Source organism: Equus przewalskii, chromosome 10, assembly GCF_037783145.1.
Source record: "Equus przewalskii isolate Varuska chromosome 10, EquPr2, whole genome shotgun sequence".
Classification (NCBI taxonomy): Eukaryota; Metazoa; Chordata; class Mammalia; order Perissodactyla; family Equidae; genus Equus; species Equus przewalskii.
Window position 1 is genome coordinate 51,041,906 of NC_091840.1, and position 15,424 is coordinate 51,057,329.

Here is a 15,424-nt window from a genome sequence, read left to right on the forward strand (position 1 = left end):
TGGCAGTAGTGCTCTTTTATTTAGAGAATAGAATAGCAATGGGGACAGGACCCATGGGCAGTCAGAGCTTCTGCTGCCGCTGCTTCCGCTGCCCCCGCTGGCATGGGGACAGGGCCCATGGGCAGGCAGGGCCGCTGCTGCTGCCCCCGCTGGCATGGGGACAGGACCCACGGGCAGGCAGAGCCGGTGCGTGGGGAGAGGAACCATGGGCAGTCAGAGCTCCTGCTGCTGCCCTGAGTTGAGGGTTAGGGCTAAATTTAAGGCATAAGGTATGTGAGTCATCTCTTTACGAAGACAAAGGAAAGAACATGAAAAAAAGTTAAAATGGTATCAGTGCAGGTGGGGTCTGGTCGTTGGGTGATCCCATCACTTTTAGACAAGAATCAAATCGAATTAAGTAAAGGTCAGAAGTCACCACCCTAAATCAGTTACATGAGATTGCCAGACAGCAACCAACTTAAGTTCTTGCCTTCCCCATTAAGAGTTTCTAGGGATAAGGTCATCTCTCTTCTTCTCCTGGTACAGAGAGGGAGGCACCTTTTACAGACAGAGATTTACCTTACAAATGTAAATGTGTCCCAACAAGGGCAAGTTCCATTCCCCAGAGCCTCCTTCCCTGTCCCAGTTTATCAAAAGCCATCAGCCCCAAACAGTCCCGATGCCAAAGAGACACATCCTGGGGTGGCCAATTTCAGGTCCCTACAAGGTCATCCCCCCTTCCTTCACAAACGCAAATGTCTCTCAAAAGGGCAAGCAAAATTCCAGTCCTCGGAGCCTGCCTCTCATCTGTAGTTTTAAAATTAACCAGCCTAAAAATCCTCATCACTCCCACCTTGCCTCCTGACTGTTGGCATGTCTTGCAGTAAGCAGACAACCCCCTCTTGGGCAGTAACAGGAAGAAGATGAACAGGAAAGCTGCCCTGTTAGCTGTGGCCATCCAGTCTGCTCAAGGTAACCTGAGGAAGAGAAGGAAAACACCATGGGTAAGTGACCCTGGCCCCTACTGAGGGACCAGAAAGCCACCAACAAATTTGGGGGCTAATCAGTGTGCATACTGCATGCAGGAAGGGCACTGGCGGCACGGTTGTCTGAACCATCCCCAGAGTAGGAAGGGATTGAACAAGACTGAGCCGTGGCAACTTCCCTGGACACCAGATGAGATGTGACGAGGCTGTGGGGCTCCCCGTTTGGCTCTAGGAGCCCTGAGTGACCTTGGAAATCGGAGGAGAGCATGTTGAATTCTTGCTCAACACTGGAGCCACATTCTCCATGTTGAATGCCCACAAAGGGAAATCTTTCTAAAGTAAAGTGTGACACAAAAGGAGTATCAGGAAAAGGAGAGACCAAAAGATTTCTGGAGCCCTTGAGCTGTGAAATAAGATAAAAAACAATGAAGCATTCTTTTCTGTATGTACCAGAATGCCCTGTTCCCCTTCTGGGGAGGCACATAGTATCTAAGTTAGGGGCCTCAATAAGCCGGGAACAAGATAAAATAGAGATCCAAGTCCCCAAAAGTCAGAGAGGTGAGCTCATGGCCCTATTATAGGACACACCAGCACCTGAGAAGGAAGAGATCCCCCCAATGTTTGAAGCTGAGCTAATGCAGAATTATGGGCACAAGGACAGGTGGGGCGAGCAGCCGGTGTCAGGCCAGGAAAGGTAAAATTGAAGCAGATAGATCACTGGCCCTGGGTACCACAATATCCCTTGAAGCCAGAACCCATGAAGAGGAATCAACAGGCTTTCCTATAATCAGTAGGATTTTAGAACAGGGGAACACCCATCTGGCCGTTAGATAAAATGTTTTCCTGAGTTCTATGAGCCACTCTATTAAATTAATCCAACCCAAGAAGCGGGTTGTAGGAACCTCTGGAGTGTGGCTGGTTGGTCAGAAATACAGGTGACAACCTGGACTTGCAGTTGACATCTAAAATGAGTGGCGACGTGTAATCCTGTAGGACTGAACCCTTAACCTGTGGAATCTGATTCAATCCCCAGGTAGATAGCGGCAGAAACGAGTTAAAAACTTCTTAGCCAGTAAGGGATATAAAGTGTCTAAAGGGAAGGCACAAATATCTAAAGAGACTGTAAAGTATTTGGGTTTCATTATTTCAAGGGAGCAATGCAGCCTTCCCTAGAGAGGAAAATGGTAAGATGTCAATTTGCTTCATCAAAAACTCTTAGGTAGCTACGAGGATTCTTGGGGACGGCTGGGTCTTGCTGCATTTGGATACCTAACTTTGGATTAAGTGCTAAGCCTCTCTGATAAACTGCAGGGGCCAGAAATGGGCCCCTTTGAATGAGATAAGCTACATGACCAAGCTTTCAATAAGCTTAAAAATTTGCTAACGGAAGTGCCTGTACTGGCATTACCAGACCTGAGCAAAATATTTGATCTATATGTTCATGAAAGACAGGGATTAGCTATAGGAGTGCTAACCTAAATGTTGGGACCCCTAAAAGGAATGGTAGCCTATTTCTCAAAGCAGCTAGACACCCCAGCGAAACAATGGGCCCCAGGTTTGAGAGCTGTAGCTGCCATCTGCCTCTTAATCTAGAAAGCAGAAAAGTTCACTGTGGGCCCACTTATGAGGGTATGGACTCCGCCATCAAGTCTCTAGCCTACTAGAGACTAAAGGACATCTATGGCTATACCAGAATGAATACTACAGTATCAAACTATGTTGCTACATTCCCCTCAGATTTCTTTAAAACCCTGTCATACCCTAACCCAACTACCCTGCTCCCTGATTCCAATGGGCCTATTAGCCAGCTTGCCCAGAAGTGACTGACCAGGTTTACTCTAGCCGTAGAGATCTCCAGAGCAAACCATTGCCTAAGGCAGAGGAAGCATGGTTTGCAGATGGGAGCAGCTTCATGAGCAACGGACAAGGAAGAGCAGGTTATGCAGTAGTGTCCCTGCATGCGATCATAGAAGCCAAGGGGCTGAAACCAGGCAGCTTGGTCCAAAAAGCAGAAATAATTACGTTAACCTGAGCTTTGCAATTGGGGGCGGGGGGGGGGGGGGTGGTGGGGAAATAACAATAGACACAGACTCTAAGTATGCTTTCCCTGTAATTCATGCTCAGAGAGCCATTTGGAAAGGAAGAGGACTTTTTTTTTTTTTGAGGAAGATTAGCCCTGAACTAACTACTGCCAATCTTCCTCTTTTTCCTGAGGAAGGCTGGCCCTGAGCTAACATCTATGCCCATCTTCCTCTACTTTATATGTGGGACGCCTGCCACAGCATGGCTCTTGCCAAGCGGTGCCATGTCCACACCTGGGATCCGAACCGGCGAACCCTGGGCCACAGAGAAGCAGAACGTGTGAACTTAACCACTGCACCACCGGGCCAGCCCCCTCATTCCCCATCCACAATAAAAGGTCGCTGCTTCTCTTGTTTGGGGACGCCATGACTCTGGAGATGTCTCCTATTGCTGCAAACATACCTTACTTTGTGAGACAACTACTTCTGGTGGAGAGTCTGATTTAACTCGCCAGGAGGGAAACCACTTTGGTTTCAGTAACAGCCTGAGTCACTGGACCATCCTGGGATGACCCCGGGAAGGTATCCAGGGCAACAGAAGGGATTAGGGAGCCACCTCTTCTCCTCCTTCGTCACTGAGTCCTACCTAGCACTCCTGATCCTGTCTTCACCTCGAGGCTAACTCCTCTCTCCTAGATCCTTTCCCAACATATTCCGGACAGCTCTCTTCACTCCCAAACACCTCACCTGTGGAAGGTTACAAGGAAATGGCCTTAGCTAAATAAAGCAGATGAAAAGAGCTAAATTCTGTGACATTTTGGAGCCTGGGGCCTAGTGGACTCCCAATGCCATTGATACCGACCCTGATATCAGTTTCCCCACATTAAACCCAGCATATATGGGGTTAAAACCAAAACACTCATTCCCTGCTTACTCTCTGGCTTCCTGGCTCCAGAATCCACTATGCTCCCTGGAGACAGACACCGTCAAGGACAAGCACCTGGACTATCTCCTCCCCACAAAGAGATACAGGCTGGTGGGAAAGCTCCGACCAGCAAGGCCATATGCTCCCCCTCCCCTACCTAAAGCCCCAAATAAAAACCCTTCCTTTTAGCTTTTGGGGAGTTTGGGATTTGAGCGTTAGCTGCCCTCTCTCTCTGGGCTCCATTTGTTTTGACGTCGCTGCGACGACCCGGCCAGATTTTGGTAAGTCCCCTGGGTGTGCACAACCGAGGTCCCTTGTCCTTGCTCATTTGGGAAGCTCTGCATGGCGGATCTTCATTTGTTGGGCGCCCCCCGAGTGTAGGACACGGACTAAGCTGGGACTGGAAGCACTTTGGTTTTTGGTTTTGGTCTTTGTTTTGGCTTCCATTTGTGGCCGAGGGTTTTTGGGAATGCGCGCTTGTTTGGTATTTGCTGTTGTTGTCTGTTTGTCTGTCCTTTTAAAAGTGTTAACATGGGAGGTGTTGCATCTATTCCACCTAAGAGCCCCTTGGGAAAAACTTTGGCTGATGGTCAACCTATAGCTATAAGACAATGTCTAAAGAGGGATGATTTTCTTTTGTAACACCACGCGGCCACAATATTCTTTAGACTCCGGAGAGAAAAAAATGGCCAAACGATGGATCCTCAAGTTGGGAACCTTTTTAGAGAGCTCTTATGATCAACAACTGTTTTATTGGTACCTATGAAAAGACCAAATTAAGAGGAAACTAGAATGACTAGTCTTAAGAACTTAATCAAACTTGGGGTCTCAGCTTCTCGTAGTCTTACAGATGCTAATGAAAATGTTAAGTCAACAAAGAGAAATCAGAAAGGGAAGTGTCACAGGACTCATCCCAATGGGATAAATGGAACAGACATGAATAAAGTTAAAACAAAGCTTTTAATAAAACACTGCCTAAGGTTGGATGGGCTAAAGGGACTCCCCTATTGGCTCCCCAACATTAGAGGACATCAGACAAATCTGTCCTATTTACCCCAGTTTGAAAAATTTAAAAGGTCAGGAGGCAAAAATCAGAGTGAGAAACCTGACCAACAATTGTTTGGGGCAACATTTAGGCTACTAAGATTAATAAGACCATAAAAATCAAAGTGTTTAAGCTAATATTATATGAAGAGGTTATGTCAACTTTGCCTGGATGTTTTCTTTGGGAATAAATCTTTGTTTTTCTCTTTTTGTTTCTCTAGAAAAACTTCTTATTAAATACCTGGGTACTTACTTACATGATACAGGCCTAACTTGAGGAGCCCACCAGCATCACTGCCTTATTAAAAGACTGGTTCAAAGAGATAAAACGACCTACACCCCATTTCAGCAGGAAGTAGCTAGATCGGTCACCGCCCCAAATCCAAGATTGAGGGATGGACATAAAATAGGGGGGAAGTTGATACCGACCCTGATATCAGTTTCCCCACATTAAACCCAGCATATATGGGGTTAAAACCAAAACACTCATTCCCTGCTTACTCTCTGGCTTCCTGGCTCTAGAATCCACTATGCTCCATGGAGACAGACACCGTCAAGGACAAGCACCTGGACTATCTCCTCCCCACAAAAAGATACAGACTGGTGGGAAAGCTTCTGACCAGCAAGGTCATGAGCTCCCTCCTCTCTGCAAGTGTCTCAAGGCCAAAGACAGGCTGGTGGGAAAGCTCCGACCAGCAAGGCCATATGCTCCCCCTCCCCTACCTAAAGCCCCAAATAAAAACCCTTCCTTTTAGCTTTTGGGGAGTTTGGGATTTGAGCGTTAGCTGCCCTCTCTCTTTGCTCAGCGCTGTGCAAAAAATAAAATTCCTACTTTCTTCCACCACACCCGGTGTCAGAGATTGGCTTGCTGTGCAACGGGTGAGCGAACTCACTTCAGGTTCGGTAACACCATCTTCTAGGAGGTTCCAAGGGAAGAAACAGGGCATCCCCCTGGGTTAAAGACACAGCGGTCCTGACCTGGGTGCAGCCTGAGGAGACTGCTGCTCACCCTCAAGGATGTGATGTGCCTCCCCTCCCCATGAGGATGCACTGGATTCTGAAGAGCTGTGATGGGACACTCCCTGCCCGCCCTCCAACTCAGGACAGGCAGTCAAGGGGATGTCTGCTATCACATACCACCTCTCCCATTTGACAGCATCCAAATTGCCTCCTCTTCCCACTTCTGGAATGCATGCTGAGAAACTACTGTGAGATGCGGGAGGGCTTGTGTCTGTTGAGAAGTCAAAATTAAGAGTTGCCAGAACCTAGTCAGGAGAATATGTAACTTGTCCCGAGGGAAGTTCAGGAGAATAGGTAACTCATGTGGGGGACATGTGCTGTTTTCTAGCTCCAGACACAAAGTCCTTATGAAGATATGTTGGGGCCTTCCCCGTGGCCGTGTGGTGAAGTCTGCGCACTGCGCTTCGGCGGTCCAGGGTTCGGATCCTGGGCACGGACATGGCACCCCTCACTAGGCCATGTTGAGGTGGCATCCCACATGCCACTACTAGAAGGACCCACAGCTAAAATATACAACTATGTACTGGGGGGATTTGGGGAGAAAAAAGCAGACAGGAAAGAAAAAAAAAAGAAATGTTACCGAGCACTGACATCCGGTGCAGTCACCCCTGCTCCACTGGCTGTTGAGAACCCACACTGGAAATGGATGAATCACGGAAGCGGAGACACTGGACTCCTCTGTTGGGAGTGGGAAGCGGGGGACAGGGCAAGGACAGAGACCCTCTCCTCTTTGCCCCACCTACAACCAAACCCTTCATCTCCCTATTTCTGTCATCACTGTCTCCACTCTTCTTGGCCAGGCCTCCATCTTTGAATCTGCTCTTCATCCTTCCTCTACACTTTGTGGATCACCCACATTATTGCTTCCCTCACTTACTGCTTATCTGGCTTCATCTCTTCCTCTCCTACCTCTACTAGCTTAGCACAGACTCTCATCACCCCATACTTGGGATATTACGAGTTCTTTTTTTTTTTTTTTTTTTTGCTGAGGAAGATTCACCCCAAGCTAACATCCTCTATTTTGTACATGGGTTACTGCCTCAACATGGCTGCTGAGGAGTGGTGTAGGTCCTTGCCCAGGAATCGAACCCAGGCTGCCAAAGCAGAGCACACCAAACTCAACCTTTAGGCCACAGGGCCAGCCCCTTCAATGACTTCTTATTCTGTTTCATCCCTAACTGGTCTAACACCAACTGGATGTACCACAATACAATTCTGGTGCTGACCACCCAGAGTTAGCATCCGATCCCACAAGTCAAGGACTCAGTTTTCCATGAGGCTGCCCTCATTTCAGATGCCAGCCACAAATCTCATGGGTCCCCAGGCCACCTGCCATTTCTGGCCAACTGGCTACATATCCAGGGGTTCCTGCAATCCCCATAGGTTCAATAATTCACTAGAACAACTCACAGAACTCACGGCAGTGCTATACTTAGAATTATTGCTCCATTGTAAGGATATAATAGGCAAAGTCTGGAAGGGTCCTAGAAGCAGAGCTTCCATGCTCTTTCCCCCAGGAGTCAGGGTGCATCACCCTCCTGGCACCTCAGTGTGTACAGCAACCAACAAACTTCCCTGAGCCTCAGTGCCCAGAATTTTCATGGGGCTTTATTGGGTACATATCAAGTGGCTCAAAGCTCCAATCCTCTAATCATATGGTTGGTCTTTCTGTTATGACTTACTCCCATCCAGAGGTGCTCCTTATCTTAAGCTATCAGCACCCACCATAAATAACAAAGAACTCCTATCACTTGGGAAATTCCAAGGATTTAGAGTTTCCCTCCCACAAACCAGGGAGAAAGGCCAGTCAAGTTCTTTATTGTACTTCTCTTAAGTGGCCCTTATTGGTAAATAACCTCCTGTCTCTTAAGCAACATCCATTCAGTAAATATGGGCCACGCCCTGTGCAATTCAGTGGGAAGCAAAGGGAAAAGACAGATATGGTCCCTGCCCTCCTGGTGCTTAGTCTACCAGGGTCTAGAGCCTTACAATACAGTGGGGTGTTGTGGAGCATTACAATCCAGTGAGGTACCTGCAGTGGGGAATGCAGGGCCAGGAGCCACAGGAGCCCACTGGAGGAGCAAAGAACCCTGCTGATGAACTGGCCAGGGAAGAGGGGAAAAAGAAATTTCTAGGCAGAGGGCATAACATGCAAAGGCCCAGAGGTATGGGGGCTGGCCCCGTGGCTGAGTGGTTGAGTTCGCGCGCTCCGCTGCAGGCGGCCCAGTGTTTCGTTGGTTCGAATCCTGGGCGCGGACATGGCACTGCTCATCAAACCACGCTGAGGCAGCGTCCCATATGCCACAACTAGAAGGACCCACAACGAAGAATATACAACTATGTACCGGGGGCCTTTGGGGAGAAAAAGGAAAAAAAATAAAATCTTTAAAAGGCCCAGAGGTATGAAAGAGGTTGACTCAATGAAGCGGCTGAGGGAAGTTCAAAGTGAGAGGGGAGAATGGTGAGATGTGGGGCCAGAAAGTTCAGCTGACAGCTGTGGAATCATCCCAAATACAAGGACACGCTGGTCTTCCTCAGTCTTCATATCAGGCCTTTGTTTGGAAATCTACTGGCTAACATCACTGCCACAGGACCCTGGGCATCTCTCTGAGGCAGTTTCCTCAGTTGTAAAGCAGGGGCACTAGTGTCTATCACATTACAGGATGTGAACCGAACACCCTAGCTCTCCTTGCTCAGGCCTGAGGCTCCAAAAGCAGCACTGTGTTTCACCCATTTTTGGATCTTCTCCCAGAGCCTAGTGCATGGCTAGGGCACAGAAAACTTCATAGCTGGGTGTCCTAAGCTCTGGTCAATCGACCTCGATGGAAAAAAATTATGATTATTTTTAACCACCTCTTAACTGAAATTTAACATTTCCTTTAATTGTGATTATAGATAACCACCCACAGTAGCATTAGCAGTATCTGTGACTTTGTCACAATAGCAATCACGGATATTCTCATTCATGTTAGAGTTGTTGTAGATCTCTTAAACTATGGTTTATGTACATCGCTAGTTTGACATTATACTCCTTAGACCCACTGCTAAATCTTGTTAATGTGATAACAAAGAAGCACATTTTGACTACATCAAAAATCTGGGTGTTAAATTTTGATAATTGTATTTAAATATTTTCATTTCCTTTGTATTCCTATATATTTTATTTTATGAATTTGAAAATAGTATTCTGAGTAGGAGTCCATGGGCTTCACCAAACTGCCAAGGGGATGCATGGCAGAAAAAAAGGTTAAAAACCTCTGCTTAATAGAAATCTATGTTGTCGTAACTCTTCCCAAAGGGATGCTTGACTTTGGGCGTTGAGTTCTCTCTCTGCTCCGAGTCTATCACTTCCACCTCTTGATGCCCTCAAAAGTTGGAGGTAGGGGCTCTGGGACACCTATCCCCAAAGCAAAAAACTATATCCTCTCCATGCAGGGCATCAGATAAGGGAACGTTCCAGGGGTACAGAACCAATCAGTAGCAACCCTACTTCAACCAGTGAGCTGAGAGCTGGACATACCATCACACCCTCTTGAGAAAAGTGGCTGCAGGTCATCTCGGCCTATTGAGATGATACCCATCATCTTCGCCACAGGCAGCTGGACAAGGGATCTCATTCGTGTCTGGCTGGTGGCCTGGGAAGTGGCCAGGCAGGAGAGCTTGCCAAGTAGATACTTTCAGATTGAAAGGCAACTAAGAGACCCAATTAGATCCTGTCTCTCAGGGAGTTTGAATTTGAACACATGGCGAGTCAGCTGTTGGGAAGGTGAGAAGTGACAGACACAAAGAGGTGAAGGGCAAGAGAGAGGGAAATGGAGTCAAGAATGGGAATTTGCCAAGTGAGGGTAGCCTTCCACCCCATTCTCCCAGAGGTTTAGCCCTGCACCTTTATTACTTCATTGGAGGCCTGCTTCCTACCAGCTGGAAGAGCCCACCTAAACCGTGCCCCAAGAGCTCCAGAACTGTGGAGGGCCAGGAGTCCCCAGCTGCTCAAGGCTCATAGCAGAGCTTGACTCCTGACATGCCAGAGACCCAAAATGAGCAAGTTTCACAATGCGGGGGAGGAGCGGGGGTGCTCCTCAGTCTCCTAATCCAGTCTGACCTCCTACTGGCCCATGAATAAGTTCCTACCCCTTGTGCCCAGTATCAGGCTTCTGTTAACTTCTATGTCCTTGCAGGTCCCTTTCCAAGGGTTCCCTATCTGCTTGACTGCTCACAAAGCAGACAGAGCCAGTATTCCCCCTGGCGGGGACGGGGGACAGATCATAGGTCAGCAGAAATGGAGAGGGAGAGCCAGAGAGGTCTATCCCTCCCTATGTGAGAGAGCCAGCATGAGTTCCCTTGGTTCCCCACGTCCAGGCTCCTCTCCCACTGGGACCCGTAACACTCCCCTCCTCTCTAGAATTCCTCATGGATCAAACTTAGTCCCCTCTCTGGCCAGAAACAGATTCAGATTCAACTACATCCACACCTGTAATTGTAACAACGTTCTAGAGATGAGGAAATGAGGCTCAGAGGGAAGTGAGGAGTCCAAGCTCCTCAGCATGCTCTATAAAGACCCTGCACATGGATACTTCTCCAGTCTCATTGTTCATAGCTCCCTGCCACCCATTCCCCTCTGCACCCTTGCCAAATTGATATACTTGAATTCCCCAAAACATGCTCTCTCATCTCCAAGTCTTTGCTCCTGATATTTCCCTGGCTAGAATATCCCTAGGATGCCCTCGTGAATTCTCTGAGTCAACCTTTAAGACTCAAAGTGTACCCCCACTGTTCCTTGTATACTCTCAGCGAAGCAGGGGCTGTATCCGAATAGCTTTTATATCTCCAGGGCCTGCCAAGGTAAGAGACCAAAACAATATGTTCTCCTTGGACTCAGTGTCATGAAATTATTAGGGTCCACAGGTATGGTCAGCACTTGGGATCCCATGGGCGGGATGGCCTCAGGATGAGGATCCTCCTCAGCTCAGTTCTTGGCTGGGAAGTAGACGACATCTAGAATCCCTGAGGGCATGACTGGTTCCCTGTGTTCCAGAATTCACACTATTGAGTCTATTCAATCACTCAACGATACATAATGGGTCTATTATGCTCTAAACATTCTGCCAGGTGCTGAGGATCAAAGATAAATGGAGAAATTAGATGAGAGGATATACTTCCGTCGCAACCTTAAAAACACTCTAAAAAACTATAAAAGAAAACAACAGAGGGTTTAACCTGTGCTTTCTTCCAGGTGTGTGTTGTGTGTGGGAAAGGCCCCCCTCCCCACCCCCTGGCCGCGCTCCCAAGGCGAAGATTTGAGGGGGATTAGATGTATAATCCCCAGGTTGGGTCTCGATTTCACGAAGGCGTGAGGCCTGAATCCTAACCTGGCCCCACACCTGGCCCCATTGTTCCCCTAATTCCCCAGCATCCGATCAGAGAATTAGCGGTCTGATTGGCAGCTCATTCGCGATCAAGAAGCCCTGGGGACAGAGCTGGGTGACCCTGAAACTATTCTCCCTTGACTCAGGAGACCCCACCCAGATGTCGGTCCCTTAGACAAGCAACTGCCCCTGAAGAAGGTCTCAGGCGACATTCTTAGAAAGTGCGACCCCTTTAAAAGGAAGAGCCTGGCGGACGCGGGCTAGCGACCACGCGGTCGTCACAAATCCCAACCTGAGGTTTTACCTCCTAGCCAAGCCCGCGGTCCCGCCCCGGCGCCCTTCTAAGAGCTTGCTGGCCCGGAGCAGCATCGCTGGGTGCCGCCCCTAAGGTGCGGGCGCCGATTGGCCAGCGCGGTCACAGGGCGGGGCCAAATCTTAAAGGGTCAAGGAGATAGGAAAAACCGCAGGCGGCAGTGGCCGCTGCGAAACGCAGTGAGGTGACGCCACGTGGCCCCATGTCGGTTTCTTTTAAATCTCTCTAATGCCCATACCCCAGCCTCAGATCCATGGAGCCCACACGAGACTATCCACTGTTCGGGGGCGCCTTCTCTGCCACTCTCCCTCCCGGGGCCATTGACGTAAGGTGAGAAGGCCCGGGCGCAGGAGGAGGCCGACCGGGTGGGTTGCGGGAAGAAGGCAGGGCCAACCAGGGACTGCTTCGCCTCTCTCCAGCGACCTCCGACCGGTCCCGGACAATCAAGAAGTTTTCTGCCATCGCCTTACGGACCAGAGCCTGATCGTGGAACTCCTGGAGCTGCAGGCCCAAGTGCGCGGCGAAGCGGCTGCGCGGTGAGGAAGGCGGGCCCGCGGCTGGCCAATGGGAGGGCCGGAGCCGAAGGGGGCGGGGCCTGTGACAGAAGGGTTAATCCCTGCAGTGAGAACTCCAAGGGCAACGCTTTATCGCCGGAAGTGAGAGAAGTCTAGGATTTAGAGATGCTTGTGAGGGGCGGTGAGAGATGCCCCTCCCTGACCCTGCTCTCCTCATTCCAGGTACCACTTTGAGGACGTTGGCGGGGTGCAGGAGGCTAGGGCTGTGCAAGTGGAGGCTGTGCAGCCTCTCCTTTTGGAGAATCTGGCCCTGAGGGGCTGCTGTCAAGAAGCCTGGGTCCTCTCTGGCAAGCAGCAGGTAGCTAAAGAACACCAGCAGGTGAGGGCCGAGTGAGTGTGAGGTGTCCTGGAAGGGTGAAGGGGATGGCCCTAGGGGACCAGGTAAGCATCCTGATTCTGATCTCTTTAGGTAGCAGAGGTCGTGACACTGCACCAGGCCTTGCTGCGGCTGCCCCAGTACCAAACCGATCTCCTGCTCACCTTCAATCAGCCCCCGTAAGGACAGAAAGGGCGCATGGCTCATGACTTGGGTCTCCAGGAGAATTGGCTGGGAAGGGCACTGCAGAAAGACGGGCTGGTGGGGTCCTCCAAGGAAGCAGGACTGGGCCAGAGGTTTGGGGTCACAGATACCTAGGTCCTCCAGGGAACAGGAAGTGGGAACCTCTAAATCCAAGGCCTTGATGACCTTCTCTTTCCGTCTGTTCCCGCACCCCCAAGCCCTGATAATAGGTCATCTCTTGGCCCTGAAAATCTGTCACCTCCGCCCTGGAGCCTGGGTGACTTTGAACAGCTGGTGAGCAGTCTGACCCTTCACGATCCCAACATCTTTGGTCCCCAGTAACGATGCTGAAATGTTGCATGATGCTGCTGAAGACCTGGGGACCCCATTCTGCAAGGAGTTGGATATATTCTCCTAATTCTTTCCCTGTGCATAAACATAAGACACCTCCTCTCTGCAGAAATAAACTTGCTTTATAACCAATATAATCTTTGTGCCTTTGAATCTAACATGACACCTGGATCACCCCAATTCCCTTTGGTCTCAGAGGAGAGAGTTCAAAGTTGTGCATGGGTTCAGAAGGGCCCCAAGGCTGGCAGTGGGGAAAGAGAAGAAATACACTTTGGAGTGACTGGTTCAGCCCTGAGAGAGGGGTGTGAAGTGTACAGAGGGCTAGGTAGGGAAGGTTTAAAGCAACACCCAAGGAAGGGAGGGAAACTATCCCTCGAGTGATTCACCCTGAGAAGACAGATGGGGAGTGGGTTTGGCTGTCCCCTCGGATGGATGAAAGGTCTTCTGGTCACAAGTCACCAGGACATAGTAATGAAGGCAGAAGTGTCCCAGGAGTGCCAATTTGGTGGAATGTGGAAGGATGACTGTTATTTGGTGTATGTGTAGTAAAGGGTGCGCAGCTGGTCCCAGAAGAAGAGGGAGAGGATGGTGTGGGGGCCAAGACGGAAATAGGAGGCACCTATACCCTTGTACATGCCAAAAATGCCCTCTGTCCGAGCCGTCTGCAGCAGCGCGTCCAGAATCCCCCGGTACATGAGGCCCTGAGAGCAGGTTGGAGAGAAAGGGAGAACACAGGTTTGTTAGAGCCCATCAGCGGTCTCACCTCTGCAGGCTGCCTTTTAGTCCGTCCCTCCTGCACTCACAGTCTGCGGCCCGCCTCGGCTTTCCCTGCCTGCCGGCACCCCAGAGTACTCCCTTACCTTGCCCTGAGCGTCTGTGGGCTGGTTGTAGAGCCTTGTGCTGGCCACATCAAAGGGTGTCATGGCCAGGACCACTGCAATGCCACTCACCATGGCGGCCGCCAGAGCCACCTTCCAGCTCTGGGGAGGAAATATCTAAGAGGGGAGGAAGGAAGAGCTTTGTCAATCAGCCAATCATTCAACCCCCAGGAAAGGACAGGTCCTGTGCTGGGGATACAGGAGAGATAGCTGGTAACTCTGGGAGCTACTACTCCATCAGTTATAACCCAGTGTGATAACATTGTAAAGGAGGAAGGGCAGGATGCCCTGAGGACTCAAGGACACCTTCAACGGGAAGGGTATAAAGAGTCAGTGACCCCAAGCCCTCTTGTGGCTCCCTCACATTGAATGTTGGCACTGTCCCCTCTAGGGCTCACCTCAGCTTGCCCTCCCCCTGCCCATCTTCCCAGGGTGACCCCACCCCTTTCCTGGGCAGTACCTCCCACTTGGTCATGAGGTCCTTGGTGGATGAGAAGGTGCACAGCTGGGTGGAGGAACCGACGGTAACTCGGGGCACACTTCCCAGGGCCCCACGCCACAACCCCACCAGACCATGTTTCTGGCCGATCTCGGTCAGTGCTTGAAACATGCCCTGGTAGGGGGAAGACCATAGATAGGGCCAAGGTTCAGTCACCTCAGCATCAGAGCTGCCACCTCATAACACTGCCAAGGATGGGTCCTTAACTGGTACCTGATGTCTAGACAACTGGTTCCATGTGGGCTTAGAGCCAGAATGTGGCCCCTCACTTGTCTACCACCCTGTTGTTCCCTCCCTCGCGAACCCAGAATAGGGGCAGTGAGTATGGAAGCGAGGACATTAGGAGGTCAGGAGAATGGGGCAGGAGAAACAGGTGCAGAAGACTAGAGGAACTGGGGAACATGTGGGAAAGAGGATCCCTGTGGACTCCAGCGACAGAGTGGGACTTAATTGGTGGGCTGGGCAGAGCTGTAGCTAGGTTGGAGCTGTTGGGTGTGGGCAGAAAGCTGGAGGTAGGGGCTGGCCTGGAGGCACAGCAGCTAAGTGTGCACATTCTGCTTCGGTGGCCTGGGGTTCACCGGTTCAGATCCTGGGTGCAGACATAGCACCGCTTGGAACGCCATGCTGTGGTAGGCGTCCCACATATAGAGTAGAGGAAGATGGACATGGATGTTAGCTCAGGGCCAGTCTTCCTCAGCAAAAAGAGGATTGGCAGCAGATGTTAGCTCAGGGCTAATCTTCCTCAAAAAAAAAAAAGAAAAGAAAAGAAAGAAAAAAAGCTGGAGGTAAATGGGAGAGAATGGGCAGGGACTACAGCGGAGCTGGAAAACCCTCACCTGATGCTTATACTGGTGTCCTACGGCGATTTCTGAGGCTGCCTGTGCCTGTAGGTGAGTCTTCACCTGGAAATGAGAGAGTATCATAGCCTATGGCCCAGTGGCCATCCTCCCGCTTGAGACCCAAATGCC

The 15,424-nt window shown here is 50.2% G+C and overlaps 2 protein-coding genes across 8 annotated transcripts in view; one reads left to right on the forward strand and one right to left on the reverse strand.

Moving 5' to 3' along the window:
• Positions 1 to 15,424, reverse strand: part of SLC25A35 (solute carrier family 25 member 35) — an 18,799-nt gene continuing 3,375 nt past the window's right edge. For 2 of the 7 annotated variants that reach the window (XM_070563336.1, XM_070563335.1), the window contains 5 exons: positions 15,293 to 15,358; positions 14,418 to 14,570; positions 13,940 to 14,074; positions 13,705 to 13,780; positions 1 to 956 (listed from right to left, as the gene is read on the reverse strand). In XM_070563336.1, the coding sequence (XP_070419437.1) occupies positions 823 to 956; positions 13,705 to 13,780; positions 13,940 to 14,074; positions 14,418 to 14,570; positions 15,293 to 15,358 (564 nt within the window). In that variant the 3' untranslated portion in view covers positions 1 to 822. Of the gene's footprint in view, positions 957 to 13,181; positions 13,781 to 13,939; positions 14,075 to 14,417; positions 14,571 to 15,292; positions 15,359 to 15,424 lie in introns of those variants that run through there. The other 5 variants (XM_008532410.2, XM_008532409.2, XM_070563338.1 and 2 more) reach the window with 3 other exon arrangements.
• On the forward strand, positions 9,149 to 13,211 carry RANGRF (RAN guanine nucleotide release factor). Its single transcript, XM_008532412.2, has 5 exons — positions 9,149 to 11,984; positions 12,074 to 12,190; positions 12,392 to 12,548; positions 12,639 to 12,724; positions 12,947 to 13,211. Exons 1-5 carry the CDS (start codon positions 11,908 to 11,910, stop codon positions 13,068 to 13,070), a joined length of 561 nt encoding a protein of 186 aa, XP_008530634.2. The 5' UTR covers positions 9,149 to 11,907; the 3' UTR covers positions 13,071 to 13,211.

Bases quoted from the DNA above. Each gene is read 5' to 3' on its own strand.
- RANGRF (XM_008532412.2), top strand. From the start codon at position 11,908: ATGGAGCCCACACGAGACTATCCACTGTTCGGGGGCGCCTTCTCTGCC. The intron at 11,985-12,073 runs GTGAGAAGGCCC...GCCTCTCTCCAG, and splicing joins CCCGGGGCCATTGACGTAAG to CGACCTCCGACCGGTCCCGG. The intron at 12,549-12,638 runs GTGAGGGCCGAG...TGATCTCTTTAG, and splicing joins TAGCTAAAGAACACCAGCAG to GTAGCAGAGGTCGTGACACT.